The sequence below is a fragment of the Jatropha curcas genome, chromosome 10, assembly GCF_041381405.1.
Source record: "Jatropha curcas cultivar XTBG-Jc1 chromosome 10, XTBG_Jcur_1.0, whole genome shotgun sequence".
Classification (NCBI taxonomy): Eukaryota; Viridiplantae; Streptophyta; class Magnoliopsida; order Malpighiales; family Euphorbiaceae; genus Jatropha; species Jatropha curcas.
In genome coordinates, this window is record NC_143160.1 from 2,247,584 (window position 1) to 2,260,903 (window position 13,320).

General features: G+C 36.4%; 2 protein-coding genes and 1 non-coding gene across 3 annotated transcripts; 1 reads left to right on the forward strand and 2 right to left on the reverse strand.

The window, feature by feature from the left end:
• Positions 1-20: 20 nt before the first annotated feature.
• On the reverse strand, positions 21-92 carry TRNAD-GUC (transfer RNA aspartic acid (anticodon GUC)). The gene has a single exon. It is a non-coding gene; the product is annotated as a tRNA-Asp (tRNA).
• Positions 93-388: 296 nt separating this feature from the next.
• Positions 389-7,157, forward strand: SHOC1 (shortage in chiasmata 1). Its single transcript, XM_012235346.4, has 8 exons — positions 389-845; positions 1,535-1,606; positions 1,691-1,774; positions 1,862-1,930; positions 2,328-3,551; positions 3,926-4,444; positions 5,069-6,700; positions 6,784-7,157. Exons 1-8 carry the CDS (start codon positions 507-509, stop codon positions 6,880-6,882), a joined length of 4,038 nt encoding a protein of 1,345 aa, XP_012090736.1. The 5' UTR covers positions 389-506; the 3' UTR covers positions 6,883-7,157.
• A 273-nt stretch (positions 7,158-7,430) lies between these two features.
• Positions 7,431-11,689, reverse strand: LOC105648473 (Myosin heavy chain-related protein). Its single transcript, XM_012234874.4, has 7 exons — positions 11,274-11,689; positions 10,923-11,123; positions 10,714-10,836; positions 10,516-10,553; positions 10,322-10,424; positions 8,099-10,212; positions 7,431-7,832 (listed from the first exon to the last, which is right to left on the reverse strand). The coding sequence occupies exons 1-7, from the start codon at positions 11,343-11,345 to the stop codon at positions 7,640-7,642; spliced, it is 2,844 nt and encodes a 947-aa protein (XP_012090264.1). The 5' UTR covers positions 11,346-11,689; the 3' UTR covers positions 7,431-7,639.
• Between the last annotated feature and the right edge of the window lie 1,631 nt (positions 11,690-13,320).

Consider the following 13,320-nt stretch of genomic DNA (forward strand, 5'->3'; position numbering starts at 1 on the left):
AAGTTAAAAACAAAAACACTCGCCGTTGCCGGGGATCGAACCCGGGTCACCCGCGTGACAGGCGGGTATACTTACCACTATACTACAACGACTTGATGATTTTAATCACTTTCTCAACATATATATAACTATTTAGTCGTTTGTCCAACAAAGGCGACATACGACTTTGTCGTTGATTTTTGTTTTGTATTTATTTTAAATTAAAGACGGGAAATGATGGGTCCTGTCCTGTCAAGTTAGACACTGCTTTATTTGCCATTGTGCTTTGCGATGTGCCAACACGGAACCAATAAGCTAAACGTTGTCGTATCTTCCTGCGAGAAATTGAATATCTCGCCGTCGATCTCTCATCTTAACTTCATAACTTGTGATTTGTGAGCCAGGAAAACGTATAAGAAATGAAACAAATCCGTAGGCGCCAATTTTAATTTTCCTTTTAAAAGACCAGTCCGTTAGTCATCTTTCCCTCTTTTTTCTAAACGAAATATCTCTGAGTTTCATCAGAAATGCGAACTCGATTTCTCAACATTGACTACTTCACCTCCCTCCAGTCTCCCAGCGAAACCCTAAGTTTCCTCAATCTCCCAATCCCTCGCCTCCCTCCTTCCCGTCTCCCTAACTTCGAAGAACATTTGTTCCGGTTTGATCCCGAACCAAACATCTCTCCTAAGATCGGAAGATTGCCGATTGAAGCGGCTCTCTCTAAGTTTATATCAGAAGTTACGCCTCAAAAAATTGATGTTGATTATGGAGGTTTCGAGGATCATCAACCTCGAAATGCAGAAGTTTGTGCCGGTCAGCAGTGGAGGTTTAGCTCTGGAACTAACCAGGTCGAATGCTCCAAGGTGGTTGAATTTAAAATTTTCTGTTAACATTACTGTATATTTCTTTTTTTTGAAAAAAAAAAATCGTTTATTATGAACATGTTTAATATCATTAAACACATTTTTTATTTTTGGATAGGCTTTATTTTATTATGAACTTGTTTAATATCTCCATTCAGATTTGAGAATGGAGGCCATTTTTGCCCCTTTTTGGGTGGTGTATTCCTTTTACTTCAAGTATTCATTGTTTAATCCTAAAATGACGAAGTATTCATGATTTAAATTGCTAAGATTAGATATTAGAGGTGAAACAGTAAGTTCAGTCAGCTTAGTTGTAAATTGTCTTAAATATTTGATACATATTCATTTACTACGAAATCACAGTTGAATCCACCGTAGGAACCAATGGCAGCAGTCACAGAATGACCTTTTTTTCTACTGGAAGAGTTTAAGAAAAAAAATATGATTCAGACTTCTTTTTTTTTTTTTTTTAAATTTTTTTGGCATCATTTTAAACATCTATAATTGGTTATCTCTTAACTTAGACAAATTTGAATTGTTTGATTAATAGGATGGTTCACGCACTGATGGCCGGCTAATACTTGCGACTGTTGAACCTGCATTATGGAAATTAAGTTGAAGTGGTTATAATATTGCTTGAGTTAGTATCAATCCTCTTTTTTCCTTTCACTCTTCTGTTTTAACTTCAGGCAGAAGCCGAGGCTTTTTATGAAGACAACGAAGATAGGATCCAAACAGCATATGGATGTGAAGCTCTGGAGGTTTAATTTCAGATGTCTTGATTCATTTATTTTTTAGTTTTTGTCTGTTTGTTGTTTTCCCTCAAGTCCCGGCTGTCATCGCAGAAAGATAATGAGAGGATCGTAGATGAACACATACGCAGGTTTGAGTTCATCCAATTTGAAATACCAGAGCTTGATGAATTCCCGGTAAAATTAAACTCCATGGCGTTCAATAAGATCTGCATTTCTGACAAAATTCTGTTCTCATGAATTATGTTTGATGTAATTTCCTAGGAACAAGTTTGCTTTTCTGAAGAGGGCATGCAAATTCTCTCAGAAGTTCCAGACATTGAGAATGATCCAGTAAGTGGCTTGGACATCTTGTACAACTCGTATTCTTTATATGATAATATACTAGAAGGTGATTATGGTCTCATTTTTCTTAGCCTTGTTTGTATTCAATAAAAGACAAACTTGTTAAGCAGTCAATAAAAATACAATTTACCCTGAGATATTCCAATTTTGAAAGTTTAGCCTAGTCTGCTCATTTAAGTTTCTGAAAGAATACAATGTTTATTTATCTCTTCATTCACTACAGTAACCTTCTGCCTTTGCTTTCTTATATACTTGGGTTTTTGATAGCAGGATTTTTTTGGTTCAATGTTTAGAGAATCCCCTAGGTTTTACTTTTTGGTTTTCCTAGGTGCTTATGTTCCTTGTAATGATAATTCATTCAGTCTATTTGTGTTTTTAAATCCAGAATTTTCTCTGTCCGGGGCCTAAAGTGCAGTGTTTTGACAAGGTTCAAGAATCACTTTATTCAGTTGAACATGTTACTTTAGAATTTGACATGGACGACAAAAAGGCTTGTATGTTGGAAGATGATGATTCTGGTCAAGAGCAAATGAACTTCAATAATAACTCGTTTCCTCTTTTGGAAGTGGATGATGTAAGTCTCAGAGTTTTCACAAACCTGTCTGTAGAAGATGAACTTTTGACATTTCTTGAAAATATAAATTCTAAATGGGATCAAAAGGATAACCCTCTTATTGATGGGATAGAGTTATTGAGTTCTATGCAATATGATGTCTTGAAGTTCCTTTCAAACCATTGTATATTAAAGCAGTGTATTGAATCTGAGCTGGCATCCATGGATACAGACCTGGGAATGGACATTATAAGTTTGGTGGAAAATGACTCTGCAAATTGCTTCTTTGCAATAAGCCCACTTGTTTTTCAGGAATTCGAATTCCTTGAATTAGACTCGTCTCAAATTTACGGAGTCTTCTTTAACATGCAAAAAACAGATGAACCAGTATCATATGACTGCATGTACAGAGAGGACAAGAAGTTTAAGAATTTCAATGAATTGATTGCTAGTTGTGAGCTAGCTATGGTGGATGACACATTTAAATCAATGCCTGTACCTATTCTTTCTGACCCTGACAAGATAAGGTCATTGCATACCATTTTTGAGGAAATACTAGCTGAACTAAAGCCAGAACTTCTTTCTGCATCTGATGGGATTTACTTGGATTGGCATCTATTGGAAAAAGATAAATGCAGTAGTAAGATTTTTTCCTTCTATCAGAATGTGTTGGAGGAGTTGGATTCGCACAGCATTGATCTTGATCTGGAATCTTTTAATAAGGGTAAGGGGTTGATAGATTTTGTTTTACTGCATGATGCTTTGGACGGGCCAAAAGTCAAAGAATATGAGGAGTCACTTAATATGTTTCCCGAAGACATTATGAATGATCAGCTTATAGGAGTTGCTTCAAGGGAGTCGTTGGATGATAGAAGCCTGAAATCAGGAATTGTGGAACATCCAGCTATAGAAAATGCTGAGAAGGCAACATTGTTATTCAAATCTATGTCGCAATTTAATGACCTTGATTTTTTCTTGAATCCGGGGAAAGCCACTGGTGGGGGAAAAAGTGAATCCGCAGTCAAGGCACCTGTTACTAATGCTATATCTCCAAAGGTAAATTTCTTCACTGATATGTTGGGGATGAAGGCTGACTTTTCTTATAATAACTTGACTGTTGGTGATTTTGTTATATCAGTTATAAGTTTTCCCTAGGAGAAATCAGTTGCATGACGTTGTACCTAACATTCTTTTTATTTTTCATGTCTAAATACAAATAGAAGAAAAGTCAACATTACAGAATTTGTAATCACATCTCCATATATGTTTTCCCGGGTTAGCATCGCAATAAAATGCCGGAGAAATATTTCTGTTCTAATAAAATCAACTATCTTTGCCTAATATTTTGGGTTCTTTCATATGTTTGTTTAATTACCGTTTTACAAGTATAATTGCAAGTAAAACTACATTTGACTCTAAAATTTTCCTAGGAAGGAGGATATCATTCTGTCTTATCCGTGGGTGAAAATATGGATGGTAAGAAGTTGAAGGAAATGCGCAGTTTTCTGCCTACTGAGCGCAAACATAATGCACAAACTTCAGAAGCTGCAGGTAAAGTAGAAGCTTGCTGTATGCCTATGGCTGTTCCAAATATATCATACGCAATGAAACCTGAGCAGACTCAAGGAGACATGCTGTCTTTCCCTGAGATCATAATTGTTGTGAATACTCAAACTCTTGACAAGGAAATGATAGTGTCCAGAAGAAGCACATACCAAAAAATTCTTGCAATGGAGAAAGAAGGATTGCAAGTTGTAGAACGTGATTTAAATCTGCCAGTGGATGTTGTGATTATGTCTTCTATTTGCTTGGTTTGGTATGACTGGAAAAATATTAGAATGAAGGCAACTGCTGTAGATGAAGCATCTTCCTGCTTGCCATTGTGTATTGAGAATATTGCTACAAATGTTTTGACATTGTTGAGTTTCACTTTCAGCTGCTGCATTCTGGTAACTTCTGTCTCACGTTCACTAGTTATGGTTTTACCTATGATTCTCCATCTGTTCTAGACAGAGTAATGCCATCTGAAGTAGTATGAAGTTTGTGCATTTCTCTCTGGGTTTCTTAGTATATGTTGAACTGGCAAATTTTGAACTTTTTATTGAATTCATAGCTAGGCTCTAATAAGGTCTATCTTAATATTGTTGAAACACATTATAATTACATTTTTTTTTTTTTTTTTTGTAAAACCAATTCCTTCAACTTCTCTATACCATGTATAAAAATTTCTCTATTCTAAGGAGCTGGGAACACTAACTTTGGGAGTATGGCTGCTCACGAGGCAATGCCAAAAAGAATTTCGCCAAACTGGATTCATATTTCAATGATCATGGTCTATGGTTATTTTTCTGTTTGCTTCAACAAATTTTCTGTTTTTAACACAGGCAAAAATTAAACTGTTGCTTTTTCATCATAATATTTAGAATTTATTTTAGATCTACAAACCATATTATGGCAAATATTATTGATCGGTAAATGAAAGTTTTCATCATCAGCAGTTTTTACTGGTGCTTCATGGATAAGTCACTATTCTGGAACTCGTACCCCATTTATTTATCTTATTCTCCCTGCAGGTCTTTGAGGGAGATATCAACTTCCTGTCCACTGTAATGGAAACCTCAGATGGAATCTACGCAGCTGCAGCAAGCCTGGGAGTTGATTTACAGCTTTTCTGTTCCTATTCATCTGAGTTGACTGATGAAATTATATTGAGCAATATTTCATATGCGGCTAAGCTTTATAAGGGCATATATCCTAAAATGCCTGAATCAGAAACGCTTGCAGAATCATTCCTTACCAATTTTCCTTCAGTAAATCCACTGACAGCCCATGCAATACTATCTTCAGTAGGCATACTCATTGAGTTTTTTGAGTGGCCAAACAAGCGCAGGATCCTTGCAGTCCATCAATATAATGTTCCTGAAGAAAGTATTACTTTATTTAGTGCTTCATGCAGCTATGGTGAAAGGGAGGATTCCAAATCTACAATGACAGACTGCTCCTCTTCTGTATCCTCTGGTCCCGACTCGAATAAGTGTCATTTTAATACTGCTTCTGAAGCAAAACTACCAAAATGCATCCACAGTCCCCTAAAAATTGACATTTGTGTGGATGATATATGGCAGCCTGAACCCTTAAACCAGTTCCCTGATGAAGTACAGGGTCCTTCTGGAGTGATAGAGCATGATAATTCTTGGATGTCAAGAGAAACTGCGATACTTGATGATTTGCAATGGCCGGGACCATCTTTGAAAAATTTGTTTGGTCAAAAACAGGGATCAGATTTTGCACAGGCCGAAGATTTGTCTGCTATCTCCAAGCCATATGATTTCAAGAGCTCCAAAGATCCTGTTATATTTGATGAAATCAATAATCCAAGGTTGTATTCAGATGATAAATTCTTGGGTCAAACTGAGGGATCGGACATGATAAAAAAGAACATGTTGGACCGGAATACCACGAGTAAATCTGAGAGTCTGCATCAGGACCTTTTAGGCGAAGTTATTGACCTCACTGATAGTCTGGGTAAGGGCGTTCCTCCCATTACTAACTACATGGATTTTTCAACTTGGCTGCCAGAAACAGAACAGGACACCACAAGAAAGTCTAAGGCTGCAAGAAGATTGTCATTTGATAAAAACGGTCACCCAACATTACCTACAGCTGCTGCAATCAACTCTGGTTCAGATTTATGGTCCTCTATTCCAAGACAAGGTTTGCAGCAAAACAAAAATTATCATGACAGTGATATGCATTTAAACCACCAGAAAAAACTATTAGAGGATATTTTAACGCAGAGATCTACAGGAAAAACCAAAGAGGTGCCGTTCAAAGAGGAGATATCTCATTATGGTGGAACATCACTCTCTAAGGCAATTCATTCTGCCCATCCAGAACCAGGTTCGCCATGGACAATAGAGTTTCTCAATAGAATCCGGGAAAAAAGTAGATTGCGGCAGCAATCCCTTCCATGCGATATGTCAACCACTGAGTTTGGATACTCAGGTAATGTATCAAAAGTTACTAAGAAAAGAAGTCCATCTATTCTGGAGTTTTTCAAATATAAAGGGAGCAACAATTCTGGAAAAATTTACGAACAAAAGAAACAGAAGCAGTCTAAACAATTGCCAAGCCAATCCAAAAGTGAAAGAACTTCATCTTCTTTTCTTCCAACAGGGACACCGTTGGAAAAGAGGTCAAGACAAGTATGACCTGAGATCCTTGTATGATATTGTATTTTTTACTTTTATTTATACTTATTGTACTAATGCACTTAAAGCACATGCAGACTTTGTCCTTCGAAAAGAATGGTAGTGGAAGCCAAACTAGGCTTGTGTGGACAGATGGAAGTGCCCACCGTCTGAGCAAAAAGTTGCGAAATCAATAAATGACAGAAGGGCGAGAATGACGTGTTTATTTAGGATCACATTGATGAAGTTAGAGGTTGGTTCTTAAAATTTAGCAACAATGCTATACTTTTATTTTAAATTCTGTGACTAGTTACCTTCTCGTTGAAATAGTATCCTAAAATATAGATACTTTAGCTCTCTTTTCTTGTAATTCTATAACGATGCTATCACTTTCTTAGTTAGAATTTGGAGGATTTCTATGTATATGATGAATACAATAAATATTTCACCAAGATTATCATGTGCAGCTCAATCAACCTGAGCCTGCAGTTCTCAGTGCCAAAATAAGAAACCTGAGTATCTCCGCTGTCGTAATTTCAAAAAACATTTTCACACCAAAAGCAATGTTAAATTTTCAGCTAGCGGTATACCTATACTTTGTACAGTGATTTCTGATATTTGGCATCAATTTTCTGTATTATGTCACTTTGATATCTTTGCTGCTACTCCTAGACTATTATTACCATACCAATACTTAAACTCTATATTCTGAAAGAATATCAAGTGTAAAACGTGGCAATATGAATGATGTAATAGATTCTGATAATTAAATTTTATTGACAAATTAATTTTCGGGATATATTGACCTCTTGCTTGAGCATGTTTTGGTCAACTGGATAATACAGTGTTTAGAGGAATAGCTGAGACAACAAGCCCTGCTGCATAAAATGCAGTTTTATCAGGTGCTTCATCCATGCTTAATTTCTCTTTCCAATGTCCCACATATTAGGCATGCTAGTTCTTCTTCCCAGTCTTTAGGTTCCGTACAGTCATGACTAGTTGTTGCCTTTCACCTTCTACCTCTGCAAATTTGAGGCTTATCTCTGAATATCTCTCCTGCATTTCTTTTAATTCGCTTTCCATGGATTTGTTTCTTTCTTTTAGCAGTGTTATTTCTGTCAACAATTCTGTAATGTTGCTGTCATCTCTGGCATAGAAAATTTTGATTTTCAGTGCTTGCTAGTGCAAATTTTTTTTTTTATTATTATTTTTTATGAATACAGAATTTGAAGAAAAAAACAGAACTGCTGGCAGTGTAAAGTTATAATTGACAATAAACTAAAGTATCACAGATGCAGCGATGCACTGTTAATTTTAAGAAAAGGTGCTTAGACTTATCTCCACAGTAGAAAATTAAGCAAAGAAAAAAGGCACAATGGATTCAAATGTAAAGAGACGGGCTTGAAATGATACCTTCTAAGTGCGGCACTAACTACTTTCTCAGCAGGAATTCTTTGGTTGGTGTTCGTCTCATATTGCTGTCCTTTCTCCCTTGTATATCTGCTTTCTTGGGACGTTCTTCCTACACATTGCAGCTCATGCTTTAATTCAAGTACTTGTTTCTGCAGATTTTGTTTCTCCAATTCTTGTTTGGACAAGCTATGTTCTAATTTATTATGTTGAGATCTAACACTTTCTGCTTCTGATAACAGTTTCTCAACCTGTGTCTCTTTTTCATTTTTTAAAGAGCTCAAGATGAGTAATTCTTCTTGTAACTTTTCTGCTTCCTTCTTTGCTAATGCAAAATTTCTCTCCAATTCATCTCTTTCTTTTTTCCATCTTTCAATTAGCACCTCCTTTTCTACAAATGACGACTTCATTTTCTCAGTTTCATCTCTCAAGCTCATCTGTTCTGCCTGTTCAGAGATGCCATTGTTCTCTTTTGTAAGCATTTCTATATTGGCTTTGAGCATTTGAATTTCCACTGAGAAATCCTCTTGCTTCTCTGCATTTCTCAGTTGCTTGGACTTAGCTTCTAGTTCTAATGACATCTGCTTAACGTGTTTTGTTTGCAAAGCTAGTTGAGTTGATAGTTCTTCCACTTTTACTTGGCTCTCGTCCCTGATTAGTGAAAGCTCTTCAGTAGATTTGTGAAGTCTTTCTTCCAGAATTTTGTTTTGAACACGTAGTTCGGTAGCTTCTGCAGTGGCTTTTGCCATCAGCTTCTCATTTTCATCAAACTTACCTGACATTTCCACAGAAAGTCTTTTAAATTCCTCTTGTAACCGCTCTGCTGTCACTGCATTTTTCCACCTCGTCTTCCTTAAGGCCTCTTCTGCACGGATGGCTCTTTGTTCCTGCTCAATTTTGGCATTTGTCATTGCATCAAGATCATTTTCAAATTGTGCTGCCTGTTTCTCTAGTTCTTTCTCCAGTAATTTCACATGACTTTCAAGTTCATCAATAGAAATCAATGATTCTGAGAATTCTTCTGTCTGCTTCTTTAATTTTTCCTCCAACCTCTTTAGCTGTAATTCAAGTCCCTCAATAGTTGCTAAAGATTCCATGTATTCATTTTGCACCTTTAGTTGTTGCAACTTGCTCTGCTCTAACTTGGAGGAGCAATCATGGTTTTCCTGTTGTAAATCTGCATACTCTTGGCTGAGTTGTTCAATATAGTTCTCCAGTTTTTCTCTATCTTGTCTGTATAGTTCAATTTCATCAGACAGGTCTTTAATTTGCTGCTTCAGTAAGCACAATTCATCACCATCATTTTGCTCCCTCCCAGATTCTTCCAGCACATGTACTGCCTGTTGGTTTTCGTCCTCTTTCATGGTGCATTTACATTTTTTACCCTGATCCTCATCGGAATTCTTACTTACCTCAAGCTTGACAGAAAGGTGAGATATCTCCATATTTTTCTGTTCCAACATATCATCAAGATCTCTCACAGCAAGAATCAACTCAGAATTAGAATCTTGTGTTTTCTGGAGTTGCAACTTGAGATGGCTATTCATTTCCTTTCCATGAGTGAGCTCTCGCCTGATTTCTTCTAGCTGAACCTTTAAATCCTTATTCTCATCCTGTAATCTGTTCAGTGCCTCTCCATCAACAGACCTCTGTGAGGACCGGAGTTGTACACATTCTGTTTTCAATGCATCTCTCTCCTCTTTAAGTTCAATAATTTCTCTAGATAAATCTTGTGCCCTTCTGCTTTCTTTTGCAATCTGTTTCCGCAGAGACTGTAATTCCAATTCCGATAATTCTGATTGCCTCAGTAGAGTGGATATTTCACTTTTGAGTTTTTCAATAGATTCATCCGAATTCCCTCGAACTTCTCTTTGAAGCTCGTTCTCAAGGCTGTTTGTTGAGTCAACTAAACTTCCATCTGAAGCTGAACCCATTGACCAATCTGTGCTTGATCTTCTATGTAGACGGTTCTTTGTTCCAGAAGTATCAACAGGTACCTTTCGAGGCATAGAATTTTGTTTGAGAGTTGTTTGTAAACTAGCATTAGAACCCATATATTCTCTGAAGCTTCCATCTTGGTCAGCATTTTCCAATGACAAGTTATCAAAATTCTTGTCCTGTGGCACAGTTGAGGTGCAGTTCAGTTATAACACTAGTAGATAGGCATAGGCTATCTATGAGTAACTTCTGATATAGATCTTAGAGAGTATAGTATTTAGATGTTACCTCACTGAAAATTTTGTCATCTCCATCTGTAAGTCCATTGCTCAATTGTTTCTGCAAGCTTTCATCTCGGGTAAGTGCAGAATCTCCATAATCTTCATTGTATCTGAAATTACGATCTTCAGTTAGAATACGCTAATTGCGAAAGGAATGTCAATTACTAAAGAAAAAAAAAATGAGTTAACGTTCTTTTGCACCTTTGATCAGTACCTCCCTGTACCCTCTGAACTGTCACCTGTCTCCATAATTAATTCACATGTGAGGAATAGAGTAAAGTTTTATAATAAAACGACAAGAATTTGAACTTTGGAGACAATTCTCATTTCTCAGTAATAACTGAGCAAATCACGATTCTATTTGTGTGTCCGTGTGCGTAAGAGAGAAAGAGGGCTGACATGTAAAATTGCTCCGGAGTTTGCAAACTTAAGGGGCAGAGAGACTGTCAATGGTTCAGCTTCATCTGCAAAATCTGCAAAATCAATTGAAGCTTCTCCAAGATAACCTGATTTTGAAGATCCCTGAAAGAACTCATAGGAATTAGAATACACAAAAACACCTTCTAAATCTTAGGAAAGAAAAATCTTTTAAGTTGACTATAACTTACACTAGACACAATGAAATGATATATTTTCTCATCCAGCTTTCCTGTTTTTGCGTGCCTAACGAGTTTTACTGTTACAAAGATAGGATTTTCCCATAAACAGGTTCCATCGTCAACTGCTGCTTTCTCCAGTTTGAATGTTGTCTTTCCAACATCCTCTGGCAACAGAGATATAGTCAATGCTGGTTTCTTCAACTGCGGCACCTGAACCAAAAAGGTACAGATCAAGGCGAGTGCTTCTTATACAAATCAATTCTGGAATTGCTTGATCAAATTGGTTATATCATACAGCTAAAGAAATTCTATTTGAAATTTAGTGGCAAGAGAATATTTTATTCATTGTCATTTTGGTACCTGAGTTGCCTGAAACTGCAATTTGAATACAGCTTTGATCTTTTTCTTGTCGCTCCTCCAAGACTTAAACATGTTTTTGTGCTTAATCTGGATTCTCAGAGAATCTTCATAAAAAGTCTCACTCTCTAACTTAGGACTTTTGTTTTCGTTAATTAGGACAAGACAATGTATGTTTTCTTCTAAATTGGGGAAACCCAAAAACAATCCAAAAGCAGCATGAAAGCTGCAGCTGCGATTTTCCTGGTTGTTTTTTTGGAAAGTAAGATTGAGATGCTAGGGACAATTGGAAACGAGAACAGAGGATGACCCAAATCCAGATGGAAAATAAAACCGTTATAATAAAAAAATTAAGAAGCTTCACTGTACTGTCTTGAGTGGAGACAAACCATGTGATATTTTTATTGTAAAGAACCTAATTGCTGTACTATTCTCAGCTTTCCTTTTAATGCAGGAAGGCACGAGTTACGGAACTTCAAATGACATAAATATCCCTGCATTTTCTATGATATGTCATCATCACTCATAAAGCTCTTTTAGGTTAATGTTTCAACAATCAATTTATTCCATTAACTCTGAGCTTCCATGCTGTTGACAGGAATATCAAATTGTTGGGGCAAAGAATTTTGTTCAAGTAAAAGGGGAAAAAAAAAAAAAAAAGGTTTGCGCAGATGAGCTTATACACTGAACTGTCAATGTTTTATAGATGGAAATTTCTGGCAAGTACCTTATTTAATATATGCAAGTTCTTACTAAGCTTTTGCAATTTGTCACTGGCAGGACCATTAAAATTTACAACAAATTGTAATTAGATAATTTGAATTAAAAATTAAATTTTAAACTTTATTTTAATGAGGGTGGTCCTTGTCTTGATCTCTTTTCTCCTGAAGTTTAGAATACGTGTAACTTTTGCTTCATCACCAGTAACCACAACACTCTTTATCTTGCTTTAGAAAGGAAAAGAAAGAAAAATTCATTTTTGCACGATTGCGGTGGCCATAATAAACCCGTTGTTAGTTAATCAATAAAAGCAGAATTATTGGGTGAATAATTGGGAAGATGAAGGTTTTAATTGTTGCGATGCAACTCATAATTATTAACTGGGGGGCAAGGTTGGGGCCCAAAGCATTAGATCCATTGTCACATCTGCGGCACATCCAGCCTCTCCGGCAGCGCACTATACCAAGTTGCCCTGTCAGTGCCGGAAACCACGTGGGAACATGTGCAAGGTAGATCTGTTTGGATATATTTAGATGTATTTGAAACTTGCAAGCACATCACCATGAAGGAAATAGTTTTAATTTTTTAGAGCATGTTAAATTTATTTTAGAAATAATTTTTAATGGTGTCTAATTTAACAGTCTCCAGTCTCCACTACCAAGCGTGAACAAGGTAAATGCTACTTGACCTTCAAACTTATCTATCCATCATATGCATGTACTGGACCACTATTTTAGTATATATGGCGGGTTAGCTGACATTCAATGTGCCATCATTAATACAAAAATAGAATGCTTAGAAAATGAATAGTAGCTTTATGTCCTTTTACTGAAAAATTGAAGGAAGAATTAGTCACCTAAGTTATTAATTATGAAATACACTATTAGAATTTAGATGTTTAACTTCACATTGAAAGAATAACTAAGAATAGGAGTAACATTGATCTTTGATAAAAGGCCTATCAAGAAATAGTAGTAAATGAGTGGGTCCATCACATTCAATCAATATTCCAATTAAGAGATAAAAACGTCTGTTATATCTTACCTGGCTGTGGCTAGTTTCATGTTCCGTGTGGGGAAAAAACGATAGGGGTCAACTTCATTTGATGTCACACCTCATCTCAGCTGATCTGGCTGGCTCCTATCGTTCTTCTATTTTATAATTATCTATACTAGTAGTAGTATCTCGTGCAAAAGCTGCTGCTACGATGTCGTTCTACTATTACGCCAATCATGAGATTCATGACCGGCTGCTTTTGTCTATACGCTTTTCATAAATCCCCTGAAAAGCACATATCAAAACGATTTGGCACACCCCTATTGTTTATACT

Bases quoted from the DNA above. Each gene is read 5' to 3' on its own strand.
- SHOC1 (XM_012235346.4), top strand. From the start codon at position 507: ATGCGAACTCGATTTCTCAACATTGACTACTTCACCTCCCTCCAGTCT. The intron at 1,607-1,690 runs GTTTAATTTCAG...CTGTCATCGCAG, and splicing joins ATGGATGTGAAGCTCTGGAG to AAAGATAATGAGAGGATCGT. The intron at 6,701-6,783 runs GTATGACCTGAG...AAGCACATGCAG, and splicing joins TGGAAAAGAGGTCAAGACAA to ACTTTGTCCTTCGAAAAGAA.
- LOC105648473 (XM_012234874.4), bottom strand. From the start codon at position 11,345: ATGTTTAAGTCTTGGAGGAGCGACAAGAAAAAGATCAAAGCTGTATTC. The intron at 10,213-10,321 runs GTAACATCTAAA...ACTGTGCCACAG, and splicing joins ATGACAAAATTTTCAGTGAG to GACAAGAATTTTGATAACTT. The intron at 7,833-8,098 runs GTATCATTTCAA...TTTCTATGCCAG, and splicing joins GTTAGTGCCGCACTTAGAAG to AGATGACAGCAACATTACAG.